The sequence below is a fragment of the Podarcis gaigeae genome (assembly GCF_964106915.1).
Source record: "Podarcis gaigeae genome assembly, chromosome: 4".
In the NCBI taxonomy this organism is placed as follows: Eukaryota; Metazoa; Chordata; class Lepidosauria; order Squamata; family Lacertidae; genus Podarcis; species Podarcis gaigeae.
In genome coordinates this window covers 50,463,362-50,487,731 of record NC_139677.1, presented here as the reverse complement: position 1 = coordinate 50,487,731, position 24,370 = coordinate 50,463,362, and the positions used below count along the sequence as shown (strand labels likewise).

At 43.6% G+C, this 24,370-nt stretch overlaps 1 protein-coding gene across 1 annotated transcript in view; it reads left to right on the top strand.

Moving 5' to 3' along the window:
- Positions 1–24,370, top strand: part of EFHC2 (EF-hand domain containing 2) — a 60,936-nt gene that overhangs the window by 31,335 nt on the left and 5,231 nt on the right. Inside the window, exons 5-13 of the mRNA XM_083734702.1 lie at positions 156–407; positions 2,115–2,225; positions 2,533–2,671; positions 7,906–8,071; positions 9,713–9,855; positions 13,493–13,689; positions 14,781–14,914; positions 17,613–17,810; positions 18,905–18,997. Of these exons, the coding sequence (XP_083590828.1) occupies positions 156–407; positions 2,115–2,225; positions 2,533–2,671; positions 7,906–8,071; positions 9,713–9,855; positions 13,493–13,689; positions 14,781–14,914; positions 17,613–17,810; positions 18,905–18,997 (1,433 nt within the window). The remainder of the gene's footprint in view (positions 1–155; positions 408–2,114; positions 2,226–2,532; positions 2,672–7,905; positions 8,072–9,712; positions 9,856–13,492; positions 13,690–14,780; positions 14,915–17,612; positions 17,811–18,904; positions 18,998–24,370) is intronic.

Here is a 24,370-nt window from a genome sequence, read left to right as displayed (position 1 = left end):
AGAGTGGGCGTTCCTGTCCTGACTCTAACCCTTGTGGCTCCTGTAAGGAATACATTTTTAAAAGCTGCTGAAATGTGTAGAAATAATGCTTATCACGAAAACTAGATGTTTCTATACATAAGAAAAGCTTTTACCTCTTCTCTCCTGACCTGCAGTTGATAGATAGTATGAAACCTTTACGTCCATATGAGCGCTTTGATACACTTCAACAATTTCTGGAGCATGACGGACACGTTTTACGTTTTTATGGTGTTTGGGATGACACAGAAAGCATGTTTGGGGATGTCCGAGAAGTGGTGCTACATTATTTTTTGGCCGATGACACCATTGAAATAAAAGAAGTGATACCACTGAATTCAGGTCGGGATGCCGTGCCTTTATTCCTCAATAGGAAGAAGCTACCCAAGGTAAATTATGTATATATATGAAAACTATGGGTGGTAGTCATTATTCATTTGTTTCCTAAGATGACTGGGGTGTATTAGGTGCCAACTACCCACCTGTGGTCCATGTTCTATTCATTTCCATGGGAGAAGAACATGAGAAGAGCGGTACTGAATCAGGCCAAAGGTCCAAAGGCCCATTGAGTCCAGCACCCTGCTATCCATAGTGACTAATAAGTTGCCCTGAGTAAAAGTCAAGACCACTTTTCAGGGAAGCTAAGAGTTTCCCCCCATGTTGGAAAGTTCTACTTTAGGAAGGGCCATAGTTCAGTGGTAGAGCATCTACTTTACATGCAGAAAGTCCTAGGTTCAATCCCCAGCATCTCTGGGTAGGCCTGGTAGGGACCCCGTCTGAAATCCTGGAGAGCAACTGCTAGTCACTGTTTATAGTACTGAGGTGGGTGGACCAATGATTTGACTCCGTATAAGGTAGTTTCTAATCTGTTCCCAGAGGTGGACTTAGGGGAGCGAGACTGGTTTGGTTGCACTGGGTGCAGAGCCCTGGGGGCACTGCAGAGGAGCCTCTACTACGATGTAGAATGGGATGCAAGCCGTGACACTGACTTTTGGCTTTGTGCAAAACTCTTAGTGGCTTAATTCATAATTCAGAAATATCCTTTATGGCCTGTTAGTTCTGTTGCCTGCATAGCAACAGCCGCAGATCTCACCCATCTCTTCCTTTATCATGCTTGGCCTCTGATGTCAGTGGTAACACCATAGTGGATTCAGAAGCTCACATATATCATTTTATTCAGCATGGCCAGGGCATGGTCTGAAGGCACTTGAGGCTCCCACTTTGGTTATTTTAAGCAGGTTTACCTCTATTCAGTACCTAGATGGGTAAGGTAAAGGTAAAGGACCCCTGGACTCTGTGGTTGCAGCGCTCATTTCGCTTTTCATGTGAAGGGAGCTGGCGTTTGTCCGCAGACAGTTTTTCCGGGTCTTGTGGCGCAACGGAACACTGTGATTGAAACCAGAGTGCACGGAAATGCCGTTTACCTTCCCATTGCAGCAATACCTATTTATCTACCTGTACTGGCATGCTTTTGAACTGCTAGGTTGGCAGGAGCTGGGACCGAGCAACGGGAGCTCACCCCGTCACGGGGATTTGAACCGCCGACCTTCTGATTGGCAAGCCCATGAGGCTCAGTGGTTTAGAAGGGGAAACCACATTATGCCGCCTTAGGTTGTAAGCAAAAGCAGAAATGTAAGAAAATAAATAAGATAATATAAATATAAGTAAATATAGAAATGTAAGAAAATAAATAAAATAAGATAAATAAAAGAAATATAGAAATGTATAATATAAATATATAAAAATAAAATATATAGAAATATAAGAAATATATAGAAATATAAGGAAATAAATAAGATAATAGTGATATGGAATAAGAGTGCAGATCATAGCTCAGAGGTATATGTGTTGCAAGTAGAAGGTTTCAAGTTCATTTTCTTGCATCTCCAGCTGAAAGTATCAGTGGCAGGTGATGCAAAAGACCTCTGCTTGAGTTGGCAATGCTGTGCCAGGTGGACAGGTAGCCTGACCTGGCATTAGGTGGCCTCTTTGTATTTTGTAGAACCTCAGGTACCAGATAATGCAGGATATTCTCTTATGTTGCCCTGATAGTTATGGATATTAACAGCCTATTCCTCTCCCTTCCCCGCCCCCAGTATGGTCCAATTGGACTGTACCAGCCGGGTACAATCACAGATCGGACAGTCCTGAATGTGTTTGGAGGATTAGTAGGAAATAAAGGCCGTTACATTCTGGACAATCGTAAGGTAAGCTAGTTTCTGTAATTATACTTTACAGAATGCAGCTTCATTTGTTTCTGATCTCCACGTATGTGCTATGTGGAGCAAGCAAGATTCCTTTTTAAAAAATAATAATATGCACATTACAAAATCCAATGTTTCTGTTTCTGTATTATAGCATTTGTTGGAATGAAGGTGATGGTGGTGGTGGTGAAATAAAACATTTTGTTACACTCACCTCTTTTATGTTATGCCAAGTTTCCACTTCCCCAAAAAGCTTTCATTTCAATGTGAGATTCATATAGACTTTTGTATTTTTCCTTCCCATTGCTAGACAGGAGCAGTGCACCAGGAATTTTATAAAGACTGTGACCTGAGCATAGGGTCAGTAATCAATGTTTGGGGAAGAAAGATAGTTCTCTGCGATTGTGATGAATTTACCAAAGAATATTATAGGACAAAGTATGGAGTCAGTAAGTAACAGTACTGATACTTTTATGTACTAATTTTGAACTGTGGATTTACATGGAGTGGCAATTTTTTTTTGGGGGGGGTCTTTTTTTTGGGGGGAAAAAACATTTTTGAGTAGTTTTGTATTCCTAGGACAGGTTTAGGTTTGAAATCTATGTAAACAATACATTTAGTAAGAAACAAAAATGTAGATTATGCCCAGTGAAGGAATAATGGAATTCCTGCAGTTTTGGCTGCCTTAGTTGCTTCAGCAAATGAAACAGCTCCCCTTGTACAATGCAGATATGGGTCCACCATTTAAACGGATGGAGAAGACCTTACTAGTCTTACCACTGATGATACCAACTGCTAGATTAGAGCAGAAGGATGCTATCCAGAACCATTAAAAGCAGTGAATGGTATTCAACAACATTTTACTCAGAGCAGACATATGGAAATGAATGGATCTAACTTGGTCATGTCCATTAATTTCAGCAGGTCTACTTTGTGTAAAACTTAGTTGAATTCCACTTAGTGGTATTACATTTCTTTCATTGGAATCTGGACCAGGTCCTTGTATTGTGGCACTGTATTGTCTAATAATAGGGGTGTCAAACTCAAATTCATCGGGGGCCGCATCAGCAGTTTGGTCACCCTCAAAGGGCCAGTTGTATCTGTAGGACAACGTGTCCACTCTTTATTATCACTTTCCCATCTCTCCTGAAATTGCCTTCCCTCTGCATCAGCTCCGCCTCCGCCACTTCTACTGCCCCCAAGGCCTGGTCGCTCTTCTTGCACTTGTACTTGTCCTTGTACATCTTGTTGCGGTGCCTCTTGCACACCCAGGGCTTGCGCTGCTTGGCCACTTGCGTGGTGGTCTCGCTGCAGCCTTTGTAGGTGCAGCTCTTGCAGCCCCCGCCGCCTCCTCCTCCCCCCGACTGGGCGCCGCCCTCCTCCTCGTCATCCAGATCCTCCAGGCCTCCGCCGGGCCCAGCTCGTAGAAGACCATGAGCCCTGAGGGCGCCTCCGAGGCCCTCCACGACGGTGGCTGCGGCTGCCGCACCACCTGGGGCTGCAGCAAGGCGCCCACCGCCTCCCCGTCCCTGCCGCAGGGCTGCATCACCAGCAGCGTGAGCGGCTGTGGCGGGGAGGGGAAAGGCGACGATGAGGAGAAAGCAGCCGAGCTGCCGCTCGTGTTCCCGGAAGGCTCCGTCCCTCCGGCAGGCCTCGCAGCCAGGGCCTCCCGCTGGACCCCTCGGCTGCCACAGCAATGGCAAACGGGCGCCACGGGCCGGGCGCTGACAGGTTGCCGGCTATTACGCACGCGCAGGGAAGGTGGCGCGCACGCAACCTCCGCCTCCTTTCCCCGGAATCTCACTTAAGCGTGCAAGCACAGAGGCGGCGACGGCGGGGCTTTCCCCCCAATCCTTCCCCGCATGCGCGTTGCACGCCTGACGTCGCACATGTTCAAAAAAGGCTGCTAGTGTAAGCGATCTCCTTTATGATATTGGAGTTAGCGGGAGGATTCATCGCGCACATGCGCCGTCGCTTTGGCAGCCTGTTCAATGGGCGGGTGGGAAGCGACTGGGCTTCTAATAGCTGGCTGGGGCTACACGGCTACACGGGCAACATGATGAGGTCTGGCGGGCCGGATTCGGCCCGCGGGCCTTGTGTTTGACACCCGTGGTCTAATAACATCCACAGAGAGAAATCGGACCAACAAAGCGTTTTAAAATATGCTGGGGAGAATATATTAATTATGTTGAACTGATTGTGTGTTTTAGGGATAATAGCCACCTCATACATTATTTCCTGTGGTGACCAAGTTTTTAATGGCTCACATGAGGGCTCTGTTTGTGTGAGCCAGAGTAACAGGAGGAAAGAAGAGAGCTTGAAAGATGGACTTTCTTGGTCTCACAAGCGCCAGCCAGAGTTTCTTGCTCTGCGGATCAGTTGTACATATATGCCCTCTTTTTCATTTACCACCCCCCTTGGCAATTCTCTAACCTGATTGCTACTCTCAACCATCTCTTTACGTCAGGCATTTGTGACTGATCTGAGCAAGCTTACATATTATGACTTCTGTTCTGAACGAAGCCTTTTGTGGGCAGACAGCAGTTCTTGTGCACGGGCAGGACAATCTGTGCCCTTCACATTTGCTGTTGGCCACACCAAATACATAGGGCCTGCCCTGATTGATATCTTTGAAACAACATAAAACTTAACTTTAATGCTATGTGTACGTTCCTGCCCTGGGGGACCATTTGGCAAAGGATGGATCATAAATATATGCAATAAATAACTCATTGGGGACAGGAGGAAGAGCAGAATCTGCACTATGCTCACCTCTGGACAGATTATGTCAGGGTACAAAAGATACTATGTAAATAGTCAATTATATTATCAGTCTACCACGGGGCTATGGGAAGGGACCATAGCTCAGTTTTAGAGCACCTGGTTTGCATGCGGAAGGTTCCAGGTTTAACCTCTGTCATCTCTAGTTAAAAGGTCAGTTAGAAGGCGATGGGAAAGTCCTCTGCCAGTCAAAGAAGACAATAGTGGGCTAGATTACAAATAGGGCAAGGCAGCTTCCTATGCAGCCTCATGATTAGAGGCTTCTAGTGAATTCCAGGTGACGGGAAACCTCTGGAACACAACTGAACTCTAGGCAGATGTTATTACATTTCCCCACAAAACCTGGGGCTGCGTGGATTCCCCTCGAGGCATAATTTCCCAACAGCTCTATTTTTAATACACTATAAATTGGAGTAATCCTTTAAAGCCAGTGTTTATATATTTGCATGTGATGGATATATTGGAAGTTTTGCTTTGTTTTTTTGGCAAAATGCCATGCATTATCTCTCTGACAAGAAATTACTTGAGTTCAAAAACGAAAATTTCTCCACTCACCAAAAGACGACAGATGTGTTCAGCACAGAGATATATATTAACTAATCTTTTTAAAGCTGTTCTCTGTCACATTCTTTTAAAAACATTTCTTAGAGAAAATAACAAGTTGATTGTACTATTGTGAAATCCTAATTATCACAGATTGCACTAAATCTACTGGCATTTCTGTTGTCATTTTGCTGTTATATTTTCATTACTTTAGAAAATGTCAGGCTAACTTTACAGTTTGAGGGGGAAAAATATTTCTCTGCTGACTTCACCCCTAATCAGTTTCTGAATATATTGCTGATTGGAACTACGGTTCTAAACATAATTCCTTGAATGTAAGTCTCATTGAAATCAATGAAACTTACTTCTGAGTAAATATACTTAAATCTGCATATAATGCAGTTTTTCTTATGCAGTATAAATTACTTTTACCGAGATTGCTCCTATCTATGTGTGGTAAATTATTTATATAAGTTAACCCAGCAATTATTTCAGGATTAGATTGACATAAGTTTCAACATTGATTACTTAGGCGAGGAAGTAGATGGCATACTGGACCACATCAGCGAGGCCAAAAGGGGGGAATTGTCGTCTGGGCAGCCCAGGACCTCCATACACTCTGCCCAGGCTTGTGCCCCAGAGAGATAACTTCAGTGCTGCCAAAGCAGCAAAAACAATGTGGGAGGCAGCAGTTATGAGTTACTGGTCTCTGCGGCCACAATGGGTGCTGTGATACTCCAGTGGTTTGACTTTGCCCCTGGAAGTGCACTGCATTGTCTTTTGAGACAGATGGATGCCAACAAGTGTAAATAAGTACCTCCTGATGTCTGTTCTGAATCTTCCAACACTAAGTTTCACTGTCCACGAGTTCTAATATTACAAGTGAGGGAGAAAATCTGTCTCTGTAACCACACCATGCATGATTTTATGCATCTCTGTATTAGGAGGAATGTGCACTAAAATGCATATGAAGTTTGGGGAGCACTTTAATAATAATAAAAGCATAAACTGATGTGGAAGTGTGGGCATACTGCACTTAAGACTGAAAAATGAAAACAGATTCATCCAGTTAAAGTTCAACCCTTTTAATTATCATTGAATGCAGTTGGAGATTTAAGCATCACCCTAAATAATTCAGATAGGTAGTACTAAAAGGTTGTTAACTTTTCCTAGGATTTATACCTCCTTGTCTCTAACATTGCCTCGGTGTTTCTACCTGGCATCCTTCAGCTAAAGGCAATCTGCGGCTGCTTTGGGGGAAGGCTTTTGTCACTACCCACCTCCCAAGCAAGCAGAGTGGCAAAAATGTTCCTGGGGGAGGAAAGCAGCTTCTCTTAATTCAGGGCCCATTGAACAATATATCCCTGTTGATCTCAGACTGAAGCCAGTGTAGTCTGTGAACTGCCTGGTAGGAGGAAAGTAAGCTGTTCCCCAGCCCATCCACTTTTTGGCCTCCTTTGGGACGCCATTTCAACATGCAAGTTCTCTTTAGTGCATCTGCTAGCTTTGCACTAGATGGCACTGTTGGTATGCAAGAGAGATTGTAATCAGAGTCACATTTGTTATGCAAGCCCTGAAACCCAGATGCACCAGGCTACCCATACATTGGAAAACGCTACATTTCTTTCTTCTCAAAGGACACATGCCCACCATTACTTTCTAATTCTGCACACGCATCCTTCTCAGATCTGGTTGTTTGTTTTTTCAACCGCCATGTGTGGATGTCTGTCCATGAGTATTATTTTTAAACAGCAAAAATGTACTGATATAAACCAAGTGAACTCAATGGAAATGAATTGGCTTAACCCCCAAATAGTTTTATTTAACCCGGCAGTCACTATGTAAAAGGTTGGGTCCCCCATGCAAGTTACACATTGTTGACTATGGTAATGATGTCAACGAGTAAATTATGTTTATGAGATGAGTGCAGATCAATTCACCGGGATTAAGGCAGCATTTAAGAAAAGAACACAGAGTGGAAAAGACAGGTTTGAAAAGGCTGAGCCCATTGCAAAGATAAGAAGGACTTTTGTTTTTTGGCAGTCTCCCAAGGCTCACGGAAACATTTCGGTTTTTCCCATCCATAGAGAGAAGTTGACAGAAAGCAGAGAAAAATATCAATCACAGTATGCTCCCAGAGGAAACAACTTGAAAAATATTTTCAAAATTGGGCTTTCCTGTTTAGGGGAAACATTTGCTTTTCTAAAATGCACACGTTATTCTTCAGTAATATATCTGCCAAAAGGGGAGAACAATTTTGTTTCCTTAGATTGAGAACTCCTATCTTGAAATGCAGTGCCATTCTTAACATATTCAGGAACTGAACAGTAAAATGTCAGTTGCCAATTTTGTGTTACAGAGGACTTTACTCCAATTCCGTACAAAGCGCCACCTCCTCCGAAAGTAGAAAGAAAGTTCCCACCATATCATGGATTTGGCTCTGAAGAGGACTCCCTTTGCTCCTGCACGGGCCTGCTTCCCAAACCACCCCAAAAAGACTTCAAGAAATTCATGGAAAAAGACAGGTACCTGAGCAAAGGCAATATTTGGAACCTACCCCCCCCCCCATTCCTGAAATGGAAAGTGAGAAGGGGAGGGAAATTACCATTAAACGTTTTTATGTCAACCGATTTTACAAAAGGGCTTTGTAATATTCATAATTCTTATGAATCAAACAGATAATAGATTTTCAGAATTTAGAGTCTGTGTTCCTACCATACATGCCTGTTTTCATTAATCTCAAAGGCTTAGCTCTAAAAGAGATAACAAGAACCACAATAGTGACACACTAGTGTCCAGTATGTAACGGGGGAGGGATGCTGTTCTCTCCTTCCTTTGTTTCCCCATTTACTTTTCCTGTTTCCACTGTCTAATCACATGCTGTGCTGCCTAGTGATGCTTTATCAGTTTTGTAAGGGATTCTGGGTTTTGTTAAACTTTTTTTTTGGAATCAGTGCTTCTGTGTTACTGTGGTTTGCTTGGGAGTTTTTATTAGCAGAATGATGGAGGGAGAGCCCAGACATGTCCGCTTACCCCCTTTTTGGTGGTGCGGCAGCTTTGTGGGACAGCCAGTGCCTCCCCTCTTGCTGACGATGCAGGGCTGGGTGTCGGGGTCTGATCCCTGCCGGAGCACAAACTTCAGCTCCCACTGCTGGCTTGAAATCCTGCTCTGCGTCAGCCTGCCAAATTGGTGTGGAGGGCTGGGCTCTCAGGGGGCAGGCTCTCAGGAACAATCAGGCTTCCCTCAGGCCCACTCCTGAGGGATTTAAAATAGCTCACACCAGCCCCTGATGCCCAGCTCTTCTTTGTAGGATCACAATTGCCGGGCTTAGTTGGCTCAAGCTCAGCGTAAGACCTGGGGGATTTTTAGCCTTGAATGGGGGGGGGGGTTGTACCCTCGCCTTCCCCTCCAGAAATAGGGTATCCCGTTAAAGGGATCCGTGATGGAGTTGCTTCTGACCATTTGCTCAGACGGGGGGCTTGGGCCTCAGCACTCTTAGAGGCGGGGATCCCCCTATTTGATGTAAGTCATAGGAATCCCTGCTGCTGGGTTGACCCTGATGTCATTTCCGGTAGGCAGCCCAGAAATAAATGCTTACCCAATGCCTGCGCCAAACCATTTCATCTGTAGGCAATAAAGTTGTGGCTTGATTTGATCCCATTCAACTGTATGGTCTCCTTTATTGGTAGCTCACCTGAGCAGGAGCAGGGGGTAGTGTGTGGTTGTGTCCTGCCAAGTAACTCCAGATCCATAAAATCATGTGTTTCTTGTCTGGTGTGGTATAGAGTATATTGTTATTGGAGTGCCATTTACAATTTATTGTTTTAGTTTGTAAAATTGTATGCTGCTTTTTTAATCAGCTACCTCACAGAGTGAACACTTTTTAGAACGGTAAACAGCTTCTGATATTTTGCTACTGCTTAAGCTTAGGTTGGTTATTCCGCCCCACCCCCCAAACAAAAATGTGTTTGGAAACACAAAAACAAACTCATTAAAGGCAAAACCTGGGCATGGGTAATGGCAATCTTCTCAGTGGTTCAAACTGATGTAAAAGTTGACCACAGACTGTTAACTTTTTATTCGTTTTACTAAACAAATGGCAGGACTTCTCCATGTAAAGGGAAAGGAGACAAACCTTGACTTTGTACCTCTTCTGCTATTACAGGCAAGGCCTCGAAAGTAATTTACTGCGATTTCTTGCACAATTTATTACTACTGATCCCATTGACAAAGACCGGAAGTTCATTGTTTCTTATTATCTGAGTGATGACACCATTCAAGTGTTTGAGCCTCCCCAACGAAATACAGGTGAGAGGCAGATTCAGTTCTAGGTAATTCTAGTGAAAAGGGCAGAGGGCCTTAGTTATTTATTTATTTTAAAGGATCACAACCTTTGTCAGTTGGGCAGAAATAAATGCGAGAAATAACTCGTGCAAGGACACACAAGGCACACACATTCATTTGAAGGCAGACAGAGCTGTTGCGTTAGAAATGGTAGCACCATCCCAGGATTACCTACCCCTAGCAGAGCTGGATTGGAACAAACTAGTGCCATCATAACAATGGATCATGCAGAGATGCAGTGGCCAAACTCCTTTGAGGGTGAAGACTTGAATGTGCAGGAAGCTTTAAACATTTGCTTATTTCTAAAAACCCAAATTGTTGTAGCATGTTTGTATGCCCCGGACACATAGGTTACTACTCAGTCTTGTCTACAAGCCTACAAAAGTCCCTGCCCTGAAGAATAATGTTTTGCTAGTCTGTTGGGGGCTAGCAGAGGAGCGTTTCTATGATGAGGAGATATCCTATGGCTAGCAGGCAAATCCTTAAATACAAGGCTGTGTAAAATCACAACCTCAGAGGCTGCATGTCCTCTGGTTAGTATTTGGGTGGTTTGTAATTGTGGTAGCCACCTCCTCCAATTAGATCACACACACCCCAATTTGTTCTTATTCAGGTGTTAATCACCAATAAAAGCTCCTGCTGTCTCTGGCCATAAACCGCGTAACTGGATAGAGATATCTAAACTGAAATCCACCATTTTCCACGGTAGCAAAAGAGTACTTGATTTTGTATGGGCATTTAATATGCAGCATGCTGTATGGGGGGCGGGGGAAAGCAAATTTAGGTGCACTTTTCTGATGCTTCAGTAATGTATTGATGGTCTGAGAATTTAATGCAGTTTAGCTTTTAAGGAGATTACGCAATGCAACTGCAGTTCCCAGGCCTAAATGGATCGCAGGTGGTAGAGTCTGTTGGATTTGGATGAAGGTTCATTGTTGGTGGGTGGGGCCGGGGTGATGGAAAAGGATTATACCCTTTTCTCTCCCTGTGTTTATGATAATTATCTGGTGCACTTTGTGGCTCCTGTTGCCTCAGAGGCAGTTGTGCATATCTTTCGAGATGGGGTACTGCCAACGGGTTGGGAGACTTGACAATAAGTTGGGTAGTTTGCTGGTGTGTGAAGAATAGGGTGAAGGCTCCATTGGCAATGAAAATGGCAATCCTAAGGGATGTGTGAGCTGGCTTCTGGCTCTTTTTTTAGACTCTTGTGCTTGGCTGATCAAATCCTTTTGGGAAGCCTGAAAGTGGGACCTGAACACAACACTTCTCTCCCCAACTTGTGATTCCCAGCAATTGGTGTTCAGAGACATTTACTGCCATCGGATAGCCCAGGGATTAGGAGCCAGTGCCCCTCCAGCTGTTATTGGACTCCAACTCCCATCAGCCCCAGGCAGCATGGCCATTGGTTGGGGATGACGGGAGTTCAGACTAAGACCAACATATGGAAGGCCACAAATTCCCCATCTATGATAACAGCTGATAAGACTAGTATGGCTATTCTTTCTTCAGCTAGTGGTGATAGGAATGGGGACAGACTTGTTTATCATCACCATCAAAATTCATACAAGAAGGTTGGGTCTGGTATACTCTATCATTCTGGGGAATTGCAACAAGAGGAAGTGATAGAAACTCTTTCCTAGGTGCTGTTTGTGCTCGAGTAAACAAGATGGTATACTTTGTGTTGTGCTGTATTTCTGAAAACAAAATACCGCACCTTCTCCAGCCTCCCAGATCCTTACACTAGTGGGAGAGAAAGAGAGAGAGAGAGAGAGAGAGAGAGAGAGAGAGAAAGAGAGAAAGAGAGAAAGAGAGAGAAGTTTGGGCTGTGTTGTCTTTGTCTGTACCTTCTGAATAATTGGTTTTATTTTTCCATATATTTTTTCATTGCAAAAATTATTTTATAGTTGCTAGAAAGTAAATGTCTCTAAGTGAAGAAACCCAGAACCAATAATGGCATTAAAAGCTTTTGTTGACTAGATAATGCAGCTGTCTGCTCAAACTGATGGTCTTATATGCATCAGTAACTAGATGGGAAAGGGACGCAGGTGGCGCTGTGGGTTAAAGCCTCAGCACCTAGGATTTGCCGATCGAAAGATCGGCGGTTCGAATCCCTGCGGCGGGGTGCGCTCCCGCTGCTCGGTCCCAGCGCCTGCCAACCTAGCAGTTCGAAAGCACCTCCAGGTGCAAGTAGATAAATGGGGACCGCTTACCGGCGGGAAGGTAAACGGCGTTCCGTGTGCGGCTCTGGCTCGCCAGAGCAGCGATGTCACGCTGGCCACGTGACCCGGAAGTGTCTCCGGACAGCGCTGGCCCCTGGCCTCTTAAGTGAGATGGGCGCACAACCCCAGAGTCTGTCAAGACTGGCCCGTACGGGCAGGGGTACCTTTACCTTTAACTAGATGGGAGGAAGCTGTTGTGACCTGGCTTCTATTCTTGACTCTTAAATTTTCATGCTTTTACAGGCTTAAGTTAGATCCTGAATTTTACTTTAATGGATTTTTCACCTTTCAGTTTTATTGTGAAAGGAAGATTTCTGAACCAAACCAAACTCAGGTTGAATAAAGCATTACAGCTTCTGCATTTACTTATAATTTGGACTCTAAATGGAATTTCATTGCATTGCCCATCCCTTTTTATGACACTTATATCACCAAATAATACATATGAAACATTTTATGATGCCTAATGCATGCTTTGGGGCTTTTGGTTGGGAGTGCAGATATAAGCAGGAAATGAACCACAGGCATACCAGAGTTCATGTACTGCTTGTTCAGCTCAAAGTATTATATGTCCAAGGGAATGATCTGAGGGCACATGCTACAGCAGCCACTTAGTTGAAGCTAAGAGGGTCTCTGGTTGGGTCGGTGACAGGATAGTGGACTCGCTGAGAGCATAAAGACTTCCATTCCACAATGGAAAATGGCAGAAAATAAAAGTACTTAGTAAATCTGGGGTTGACCAGGTGATACCTCCACATGTTATTCAACTGAGCTTTCATCGGCCCAGGTTGCATGCCCCAAAGGTCAGGGATAACTAACTTTCCCCATTGATTTCAGTGACTTGGATTCTAGGATAAACTAATTTAGGAAAGTTTCCCATCTCCTTTCAGTCACAGGAGCCCCTTGAAAAACCTCTCTTGAGGGCTGGAGAGCCTCCTGAACAATGTGTGACGGGGTGTGGGAGACTGATGGGAATCACCCTAGGCTTGGGTGATAAGATAACTTAAAGAAATTGATGGAAGGAAAGTTTCCCATTCCCCTACTTCCAGGAATTCCTTAAGTTAACATAATGTGGAATCCAACCCATTGAAATCAGTGGGTCACGTTCATATTCCTCCCTGGCAGGCTCCTGTACCGCATCCCACACCATTCTCAACCCACAGGAGAAATTTTATGAAGGATGCACTTAGCTGTTGTGGGTGGGAGGAAGGATGAGGAACTCCTTTGTCAGACACTGAAATGGCCATATCAAGGAATCTGCATTTAAAGGCGGAAATAAATATTGTGGTATGGCCAGCTGGCTGATAGGAAATTTGAGGGTGCAGTTTCTTTGGTTTCTTTCTGAAATATACAACTTGTTATTTATTGTTCTCTTGTTACAGGGATAATTGGTGGGAAATTTCTGGAAAGAGGTCGTGTTAAGAAGCCTGGCCAAGAGCTATATAAGGCTGAACTGTCTGAGTACTACACAGCAAAGGATCTGTATGTCGGAGCTAAAGTGTGTTTCCATGGACACGTCTTTCTTTTGGTGGATGCTGATGAGTATGCTTTCAACTACATGGAGAAACATGCAAATGAGGCAAGCTGTGCTTTCCAATCCTTATTTGGCCTTTAAAGCATATGGAGTTTTATTATCTTGCTTAAATAATGGTGGCTCTGAAAACCACTGTTTATTCACCCCCAAGATCAACACAGAGCCACCGTTGTCTCATTTGAAAATGACCCGGTGAGAAAAACGGGTCCATGTTCTCAACCTGTTCTCTGCGAGATACATACCAAATAATGTCTTTGGTAAATGTCATGGAGTGCACTTTGTGCCTGATGATTCAGGCTTGCAGATTGACTTTCATAATGTCCTAATCCCGCCTTTGTTCCTGGAAGAATAAATCAGCAAAAGCAAAAAAGAGAACTGCTGATACAGTCTGCACTGTACCAGTTAATTTTCCTGTGCAAAAGATAAAGGAGTCGAAGCTAACCAAACAAAATCCATAAGAACATCTGATAGTTGTTATGGTTCCTTCTCCACAAAGGAGTTGTGCAAGAGCCCTTGGGAGAAGGAACAACCAAATAGGGATAAAATTAGGAGCCTGAAAAAGGATAGTACAGCATAGGGGCACTGTTTTTAAAACGTTGTATGTTATGGGTAACTACGTAACGTATTCTAATGAAATAGCCATGTTCCAATAAAGTTGCATTAGGGTCACTTCCAGACAACCTGTTACTGAATGTTCATCTTGATGTGCTTGAGCAAAGTTTGCAGGGAGATTAGATGCCAACCACTATTTATTGAACATTCATTCTGATTTGTTGCGCAAGGTCCCCAAATGGTGAATGCTGTTCTGTTTCCGGTGCTGAAGTAAGATTCTGCAACAAGTCCAATTGGCTTCTGTATGTGGAGGGGGTGCCACATCTTATGCAGCACAATGTCTTTGACTGGCACTGATTTTCTCAGGTTGAACTTGGCATCACTTTGAAAACTTTTTATAAAAGCTACTTAGGGATTCATTGCTGGTGTTTTAAAAATAATGCAAATACAATGCAACTAATACATGTCTTTGTCATAAAGGATATGAATAACTAGCTACTGTAGTTTTCAAGCTGCTGTGAATTAGTACTTTGTATGTATTAAATATATGTTCTGTTAGTCTCACCTGGACCCTTTCTTTACAGTTTCCTATGGCCAATATCTGCGTAATTTTGGACAAACTGAAGGCAATAGGAGAACCTCGATCAAGAGAGATTAAGCAGATTTTTGCAGCTGCTGATCCTCAACACACCACCACTATTGATTATGATGAATTTAGGTAAGTCTCTGAATGCCTAGACGAAAGGCAGTTTAAGTTTAGGGTATCTTCTGTGAGGTTCCTATCATCAATAACAGAGAGAAACTCTACGAGAATGTTGGATATTGGCTTTCTCTATTACATAGAGCACAAACAGGTTAACTAACACAAGGTCCTTAGCAGTGGTACCTGTGGAGCACCTATGGAGTCTTGTTCTGACCTGAATTTGTATCTTTTGGTGGGATGGACACACTGTGTGGAGTTTTGGCAGTCTCATTGCTATAAATGATAGGTGCAGTGAATACACACAGGCTGCATACACACCCTACTCTTAAAGCACATTTTCACCTCACCCCCTGCACATTTAATAAACTACAGTTCCCAGTACAGTGGTACCTCTGGTTATGAACTTAATTCATTCCGGAGGTCCGTTCTTAACCTGAAACCATTCTTAACCTGAGGTACCACTTTAGCTAATGGGACCTCCTGCTGCTGCCATGCTGCTGGCGCACTATTTCTGTTCTCATCCTGAGGTAAAGTTCTTAACCCTAGGTACTACTTCCGGGTTAGCAGAGTCTGCAACCTGAAGTGTTTGTAACCCAAAGCGTTTGTAACCTGAGGTACCACTGTAGTCTATGGGGAGGGCCGGTGTGCTTTAAATCTACGGTGTGTATACTGCCTCAGATGTGTGAAGCTGCCTTACACGGAGTCACACTTTTGGACCATCCAGTTAACCAGCATTTCCCACTCTGATTAGAAGCTGCTCTCTAAAGATTCAGACAGAGGGTTTTCCAGCTGCCTGAGATCCATTTTTAAAAAAGAGGTGTGAGGTATCAAGCCTAGGTCCACACACCTGACTCTGGTTGCTGGCATGTTCTGATGATGCACACCTCACCCTGTTCCTAAGGCTCTTGTTGGAATTTACACAAAAGCCTCACTGACGAGTGCAAAATTGAAGCAGATGACAAACCCACTTTATTGTTCCTATATTCTATTCCTGATTTCCAGTCCTGTTCTTTCATTATACAACAATTTCTGTCACTTGAAATCCTTAAGGCTGCAGCCTATGCACGCTTACATAAATCCCATCGAACACATTTAATTGTCAATAAACATGCATACGTGTTTGCCTTTTTCTTGATACATGCAATAATTACAGATCTGTGCAGAAACATTGTCAAAGTAAACACGAAACCTCCCTGTGGAAACGCAAACTTTTTTCACTTTCTCCTTGTCTTTTAATTAAGGGTATTTTCCTGCAAATCTGTGTTTTGCAGGACACTGGCCTGAAACAGTAAAAATATTTAAACTAGGATCTTCAAACTCCACTTCCAAGTCATTTTCATCTGGGCAGAAAATATGCAAAAATTATACTCTGCTCTGAAGCTTCCAGTTACTGTGCTCTCCCCCCACCCTTTATCTTCTTTTCCATCTAGCCTGGAAACGGATGATTTGTTTGTTTTTTCCTTGAAAGCTAAAGTGCAACCCCAAATTTTGTTCTGGTAACGCCAGTTGATGATTTGGCATTATGTTTTAATGGCCTGGTTTGATCCATTTTCTACAAACATATTTTACAACTGGGCACTGTTTTGTAAGCACAGATGGATCTTTATCATATCCAGGGACTCAATTTGGATGTTTAAAGTAATGTGCATGATTGTTGTGTCTTTGTATTGAAATGAAAATCAAATGGCAAAGTACCATGCACATATTGCGGTTTTATATTTCTGAGAATTTCTTATATCAGGAAAAGTCATACTGATTTTGAGCAAGCATCCATACATCTTTTTGAAATATTTGGCTTTTGTTATGACTTAAACCCATCCTGTGCAATGTGCTTTTTAACATGTGTAATAACTTGAAGAGAACTTTGCAAACTAACACTTTCAAATTATAGTGCAATCAGTTTAACAACACGATAGCTTTAAGAAAATCTCACTGCCTTGACACAGATTGAGTTTACTTTTTGTTCTTAATGCAAAGCCACTTCAGAACACACTGGAAAGCAAAAGAAAATAACAAAAAAATATTTTTACCAAATCAGTAGATTGTGCATCACCTAAATATAACAACTTTTGAAGGGTTTTTTTGGGGGGGGGTTGGGGGGAAAATTAATATATTTGTTTCCATGTTATATGAATTAGTCATTATTTCTACATGCAGCTATTCAAAAAAGTGTTTATGCTGGATGAGTAGATAAAACAGCTTCAAAAAGCACAATTATGAGCAGTTACGACATTTGTTTAGGGATTTTTTTTTGCTAGGGGGGTTGTTGCTGTTATTGATATTAATTTTTTGTATCTTTATTTTTAGATCTTATGATTTATGTGGAAATTGATCGATTTGGTTGTGTACTTTTTGCTGTGATTCATTCATTGTTTATGACTACCTTTGATATTTTTGTAATTATGTTCTTTTTCATGTCGTAAGCCACCTTGAGCATGGTTTGAACTATGAAAAGGCGGCCTACAAATAAAATGATGTATGCCTGTATGTATTTTTCCATTTCATTTTTTAATTTCCATTCCATTTCATTGTGTTGAAGCTCAACGAAAATAAGATTTAATGTAGATGCTAGTTAAAAATTAGCGGTATATTTTGTGCCAACGCAGTTTTGTACTAATGCAAGGCCACTTCAGAAAATGCTGTATACATTTGTTGCTCTTTTCAGGTACACTTCATGCAAGCAATTATAATATACATTTTTTTTCTTCCTCAGAAATTTGCTGTTGAATATCTCAGATAGAAATTTATCAGAACATGAAATTATGACCCTTGGGCGATACTATAGCTTGAGAGATAAGAATGAAATGGATACCACCTATCTTCTAGCAGTGGCCCAGGAACAACTTAAGAAAAATAGCTTTGAGAATTTTGGTCAACTCTTGGCAGTGCTTGTGTACAACGACCGGAGCAAGTAAGGAATGACTGTGTACATAGCTAAGTACTTAAAGGGTGCAAGGGGGTAACAGGGAAGTTATAATATATTTACAGAAGGTGTATGTTGTGAGTAGGATACAGCTTATGAACTTTCAAAACAGTGTTCTTATTCAGCTTCTGCATTTCTGATGCTAATGGCTTGTAAGCAGCTGGATGTAGATGTTTCCGTTAGGTATGTGGAAATAGCTGATTTTTCTAATAATTTCTATGAAGCCCCTCCTGGAAATGTGGTGGCCTCACCTAGTGAGGAAGGCCATCTCTGTCCGTGTTGATTTTCCCATTGGAATTAGTGGGAATCACACTCTGATCCTAATCACATCTACTTGGAAGTAAGTTCAGTACTTCCTCTGCTTTGGATTGTAGACCTTAAAGTCCTTTGCTTTGCCCATGGTGGTTTGGGAGTGTCCTTCTGCTTTAAGTGATCAGAGAGCTTTGCTTCTTTCCTTACATTGAACATAGGCAAAATATGTCATCTGTCTCAAAGTACTTTGTGGCATTTTGGAAAGGCCCAGTGTTATCTTCCTCGCCTCCCTTCTTTGTTGGGCAGGGCTTGTCCTTTTTGCTGCTCTGAGAATCCAGTGTCACTGTTATGTTCTGAATCTAATTACTACAGGGAAACAATTTTTAAATCCTATTGACTTAATTGTTTTGGTCTGCAATCTGTTAATTCAAAGTTCCAGGTTTGGAAGAGAATATATCAATCTGTCTCCCACTGGCCTTCAGCACATTTTAGCATCCTGGAGGCAAAGTGCTTGAGCAAGCGGGATTTCTGAGGCGTGGCGTGAGTGTCATTTGGGTGGGCAGACGAGCCTGGTGCCTAGTGGTGGTTTCTTCTTTTACTTTTCTCTCTTCCCTGGTACTCAAAGCTCCACACAATGGAGCAGCTTGAAGGCAAGGAACAGACACTGGACTGCATTTTAAGAAGCTTTCCTTTCCAAAAGCTTTCCCACCATCTTTTCCAAGTTACTATTTTTAAAATGCAGATATTGACACCTCTTAAACCAAGCATTTTACATTTTTCTGTTTTCATTTAAAAAATGAATTCCATGAGAAACATTTCTGTTTGTGCAGGTGCGGACTGCTGGCCAGCGACAAGTGCAGGACCATATGCAAGTCCTTCAGGCTACCAGTAGCAGATGATCTTTTGCGAGCAATATTGGCTGCGTAAGTCTCAATCTAAAATTATATGAATTTATGTAAATGGTGTGTTGAGTCAGGAATGCTGGAAACCAGGAACAGTTTTTAAGCAAGTTGAGGAAGGTTTGAAGGAGACATAGCCTCCCGGGGCATACACCTACGTTTCTTTTGTCTCACTGCTGCGGCTGGATTTGCTGATATCTGGAAGTAGAACAAGGGGTGCCTCAACAATCTACTACTACTACTACTACTAATTTATTATTTGTATCCCACCCATCTGGCTGGGTTTCCCCAGCCACTCTGGGCGGCTTCCACAAAGACCAAAAATACACTAAGATGTCTCACACATTAAAAACTTCCCTGAACAGGTCTGCCTTAAGATTTTAATCCTGTACAGGGTTCCCTAAAGCAGTTTTTGTTGGGGTCAACAAGTGAAATGTGATAGGCCATGACCCACGGTAGAAGCTAACAATCTTGCCACGGTGAGAGAAGTGCTGTTCCCTCTTAAAATCCCAGCTATACTGCAAAAGGGAGTCTGCTGCACTCTCCTTCAAGCATGGGTCAGATCTTTACCTTTTCTCCCTCTCCCCTGAAGTCCAGCTTTGACAGGTGGCCAGGGCTACCCACCAGCCAATCACCTGACATCATGATGACATCAGGTGACAGCTAGCTGGGTGGCCCTGCCCATCTGTCAAGAGTTGACATGTGAAGTCAGCTTCACCAGCCTGTTTTCTGCAGGGGACAAACACTCTGGTGAAGCAGTACCCAACAGGATTGAACTCTCTGCTCACCAGCTGATGAATAGTGACTTCAGTCTTGCTCTCTGCTAGGCTCTGAGCCGGATTCAACCCACCACCCATGTATCTGAGTGGGAGTAGGGTGCAATTCTGTGTTGGCTGTGCTTGCCAGTTCTCTCATCAGCTGCTGAATTGATGGGGTGTTAAATCCTGATGGTTTGGCTGCATGCACCAGTTATATATTATTGAACCCCACTCCCCCATCAGAGTGATGTCAGCTGATTAACAGATGGGTGTGGTTTGGGGAAATGGCCTTGTGGGCCAAATTGGCCCTGCTGGTGGGGCAAGAGGTTCCTCACCCCTACGTCAAAGGGTTGCATGAGACAGCTGAGGAGGAGGCATGCCTGGTGCAACTTCAAAGCATTCCTGCATGGCTAGGGATTGAGGAGCAGCTCACTCAGGCTGAAGCAAACAGCCTTCCCTCTCCATCTGAGGCTGTTGGGGAATACAGAGGGAACTGCCTCCTGTTGCAAACTTTTGAAACAGTTGGGAAAACCTGGGAAACCTGTTTATCTGAGGTGAAAATGAGATGAGTGTACCCACAATAAACAGCTACCTTCAAATTGTCGCCAGAATCTTTAGCCTGACTTGAATAAAATGGCAAGCTGTCAGCAGTTTGCCAAGTTGTGCTTCTCCCTGCTGATCGCTTCACATATTCATGAGAGTTTCATTTTTGTCTTCATTGCAGTCTTTCCGTGGATCCCTTCTTAACTTTTTATTAACGAGATGGATCACATGAGCTCTGTGTGTGTACATTACACTCTGATTCAATGTCTTAGAGATGCTGAAACAGCCTGGATTATTGTTTAGGAACTGTGCTGTTCAGACAGCTGATTCAATAGTGACGGTTTAAAGATATATATAATACACAGATTGCAAATGCGGTCTGAATCTGACAACGTTCAGTGAAAAGAGGGGCATTTGTTATTGAGGTGTGGGGCTGCTCAGATTGAAAACGACATGGCACAGATGTCAGAGTTCCGCTGCGCACCTATTGTACTGAGCAACCTGCTAGCAAAATGAGAGTGTAGGGTTATTGCTTTAACTTGTGTGACTTTAGGAATATTACAAGGTTTATAGCTCCCATATTTGCATTGAGGTGGGGGAGAATGAACCTGCAGTTTTACTGTGTTTTGGCATGGGCTTCTCAAGATGTGCTGTGAAACTCATGAGGGAAGCCTCTGTGTAAGGAAGGGTCAAAGCAGTACACTGGAGGAGAAGCATGCCGTCTCTTGGCCCAAGGCCACCCAAGTTGTCATCCCTTGCTGATGCCCAGATTTTCCTCCTCCTAACTAACCCATCTTGGGCTCTCAGGAGTTATGAGGCTTCTTGCTCAGGTCACTTCCTGCTTACCAAACAACCCCCTCTCTCCCCCCCATCTCCTGTTTTGCTGAGAGCTTTGATATTGAATTAAAAGACTATATAATGCCAGACTTGCCTTGTATTGCCTTGTTAAAAGTGAAACCTCTCAGAACGTGAAATGGTTCCTCACCTTTTAAAGCCCTTTGTGGCCTGTCATAGGACAGCAGTAGGTAACCTTTTGTCTTTTCCCTCTTTTCTGAAATGCCTAATAAAAATAAGGCACAGTTATTAAAAAATCTTTTTCAGGGAGTTCCCTGCGGTAGGCAGATGGATGACTTTTGCAATTTGCTGCACATTCATCATTTCTGACACCTGCTCATGAGCATTAGTCAAAGGGAGTAAAATAATTCATTTTTAGAACTCCCACTAACCTGAACTGCCAAAAGTTGTTCTGGGACAGCTAGAATCCAGGAATGAAATGAAGAATTCTCTCCTACTTCTGGAAAGCAGTAATTAAATAGATGCAACCAGAAAAGAGAGTTATGTTCTATCACTTATGATAAATGTAATAAGTATTAAACATGGGGGCCTTGTTATCTATAAACCATCGAGCAATAATATGAAACTGTACTTGTGATGTGTACCCTGATCCTAAATGTATTTCATAAAGTGAATTGTATTGCACCAGTTATCTGAAAGAGAAGCCCACCCTTGCTTTCTCTGAACAGTGTGTTTAAAATCAGCGTATTAATCTGAAAATAAACTACAGGGCTTCATATCGTGAAATATGAAATGGGGCAAAGGAATGCATTACTTATCTAAAATACAGACATTAATTGAATTTGCTGTGGTTATTTGATAGCAATGAAGGCTAAGGACTTGAATAGTTTCCCATGTTATTGTGCCACACTTGTTAGAATATTCTTTGAAAACTTGATCCAACAAATTTGAAAACTGGAGCATGTCCCCAGCTATTTCTTGAGTTATACAGTACTAATTTTACAGAGGTAGAAAAAGCATGCACTGTTTTTTCCACAAGCACATTAACACACAACTCAGGCTTTGATAGGAACAGTGAAAAAGGAGGTAGAAGCCCCATCTTCAAGGGGCTGCATTACCTGTTAAAGATTAGGAACATAGTCAGGAGGTGCAGTTTGAGGTACCGTATTTTTCGCTCTATAACACGCACCTGACCATAACACGCACGTAGTTTTTAGAGGAGGAAAACAAGAAAAAAAATTCTAAACGAAACAGTGGATGTATGATTTTTGTGGTTCATGCTGTGGCCACAGACATATGATCTGACGGTGAGTTTGGGGTAGCCCAATGCAAAAATCCTGAGGATCCATGCGGATCCATGCTTTGTAACCACGTTTTTGCGCCATTGCGGCCCCATGAAACAGTGGGTGCGTGTGTTTTTTGGTGCAGGCTGTAGCCATGGATATGCTATGTGATCTGATGGTGAATTTGGGGTGACCTAGTGCAAAAATCCTGAGGATCCATGTGGATCCGTGCTTTGTAACCACGTTTTAAGTGGGGAGGAAAGGAAAAGAACTCAAGGGACAAGGAGCACGCGTGGGGGGTGTGGAGAAGGATGCTGCTAATAATGCAGGAGGGGCTCCTCTCCGGCTTTGCTCCTTTAGAACAAGCGGGCTCCGCGTCTCTCCCTCCTCCCCAACAAGGAAACCATGATAGTAACCACTCTGAGACAAATCAAGAAAAATTGCGACCAACACTCTCCCCCAACAAGCGCAGTGAGGTCAAAACGCACACACACGCAGAGAGAGAACTGGCCCTAAAGTCGCAGGGCGCTAGAAGTCGCAGGGGCGCTGGGGGGAGTGAACGGGAAGCAAGAGAAGGAGAAGGAGCCCTCACACACACAGAGACACACAGAGTGTCAATTCTAAAGTCGGAGGGAGAGCGCAGGGGCGCAGGGAGAGTGAACGGGAAGCAAGAGAAGGAGAAGGAGCCCTCTCTCACACACAGACACACAGAGTGTCAATTCTAAAGTCGCAGGGGCGCAGGGAGAGTGAACGGGAAGCAAGAGAAGGAGAAGGAGCCCTCTCTCTCACACACACAGACACACAGAGTGTCAATTCTAAAGTCGGAGGGAGAGCGCAGGGGCGCAGGGAGAGTGAACGGGAAGCAAGAGAAGGAGAAGGAGCCCTCTCTCACACACAGACACACAGAATGTCAATTCTAAAGTCGCAGGGGCGCAGGGAGAGTGAACGGGAAGCAAGAGAAGGAGAAGGAGCCCTCTCACACACACAGACACACAGAGTGTCAATTCTAAAGTCGCAGGGGCGCAGGGAGAGTGAACGGGAAGCAAGAGAAGGAGAAGGAGCCCTCTCTCACACACACAGACACACAGAGTGTCAATTCTAAAGTCGGAGGGAGAGTGCAGGGGCGCAGGGAGAGTGAACGGGAAGCAGCAGGAGGAGAACGATAGCTCAAGCACACACACACACAGCCCCTACAGTGGCTAATCCAAAATCGGACAGCAAAAAACTGCAGGCAGGGACAGAGAGCACAGGGTTGTTTTAAAGCAGCCAACCCCGCTCTGCTTCTCTCCCTCCTCCCGGCTAGGCTGGCTGAAAAGCTTTGCTGCTACTTAGCAGCTCAGTGGGGAGGAGAGAGGAACATAGAGGACGGGGTTGTTTTAAAGCAGCCAACCCCGCTCTGCTTCTCTCCCTCCTCCCCGGCTCCGCTAGCTGACAGGAGCCGCTTACACCCGATTTGCTGTTTCAAAGCGAGCCACGGACTGCTCACAACTGCAGCAGATTCCCCCGCCATCTGTAGGCATTCGCTCCATAACACGCACAGACATTTCCCCTTACTTTCTGGGAGGAAAAATCTGCATGTTATGGAGCGAAATTTACAGTAGTTTTGACACTACTGGTCCCTGTGGCCCTCGCCTGCTTTTGATCTCCCCTCCCCATTTCACTTATTTCAAAGATTTTTACGCCGTCTCTTAGGGCACAATCCCATTCTGCACAGAGCGAGCCTGGCCACAGTTACCTATGCTCCGATAACCTTCGGTCTAGACTATTTTGGTGTGTTTTGGGGAGTTTCCTATGAAGAGTGCTCAGAAACTTAAGTTCAGAACCCAGCAGCTAGATTGCTACTTTTCTGGGAGCAAATCCCATTGAACAGACTTCTGAGTAAACATTCATAGATTGTACTGCAGATCAGTTACCAGGAAAGGAAGTGTGGATGGAGAAGAAGAAACTTGATGGGCGTGCAAAAGCACCTGAAGTTAACAGAGGGGTAATCTGGGGTTCTGTTTGGAAAGGCATGCATG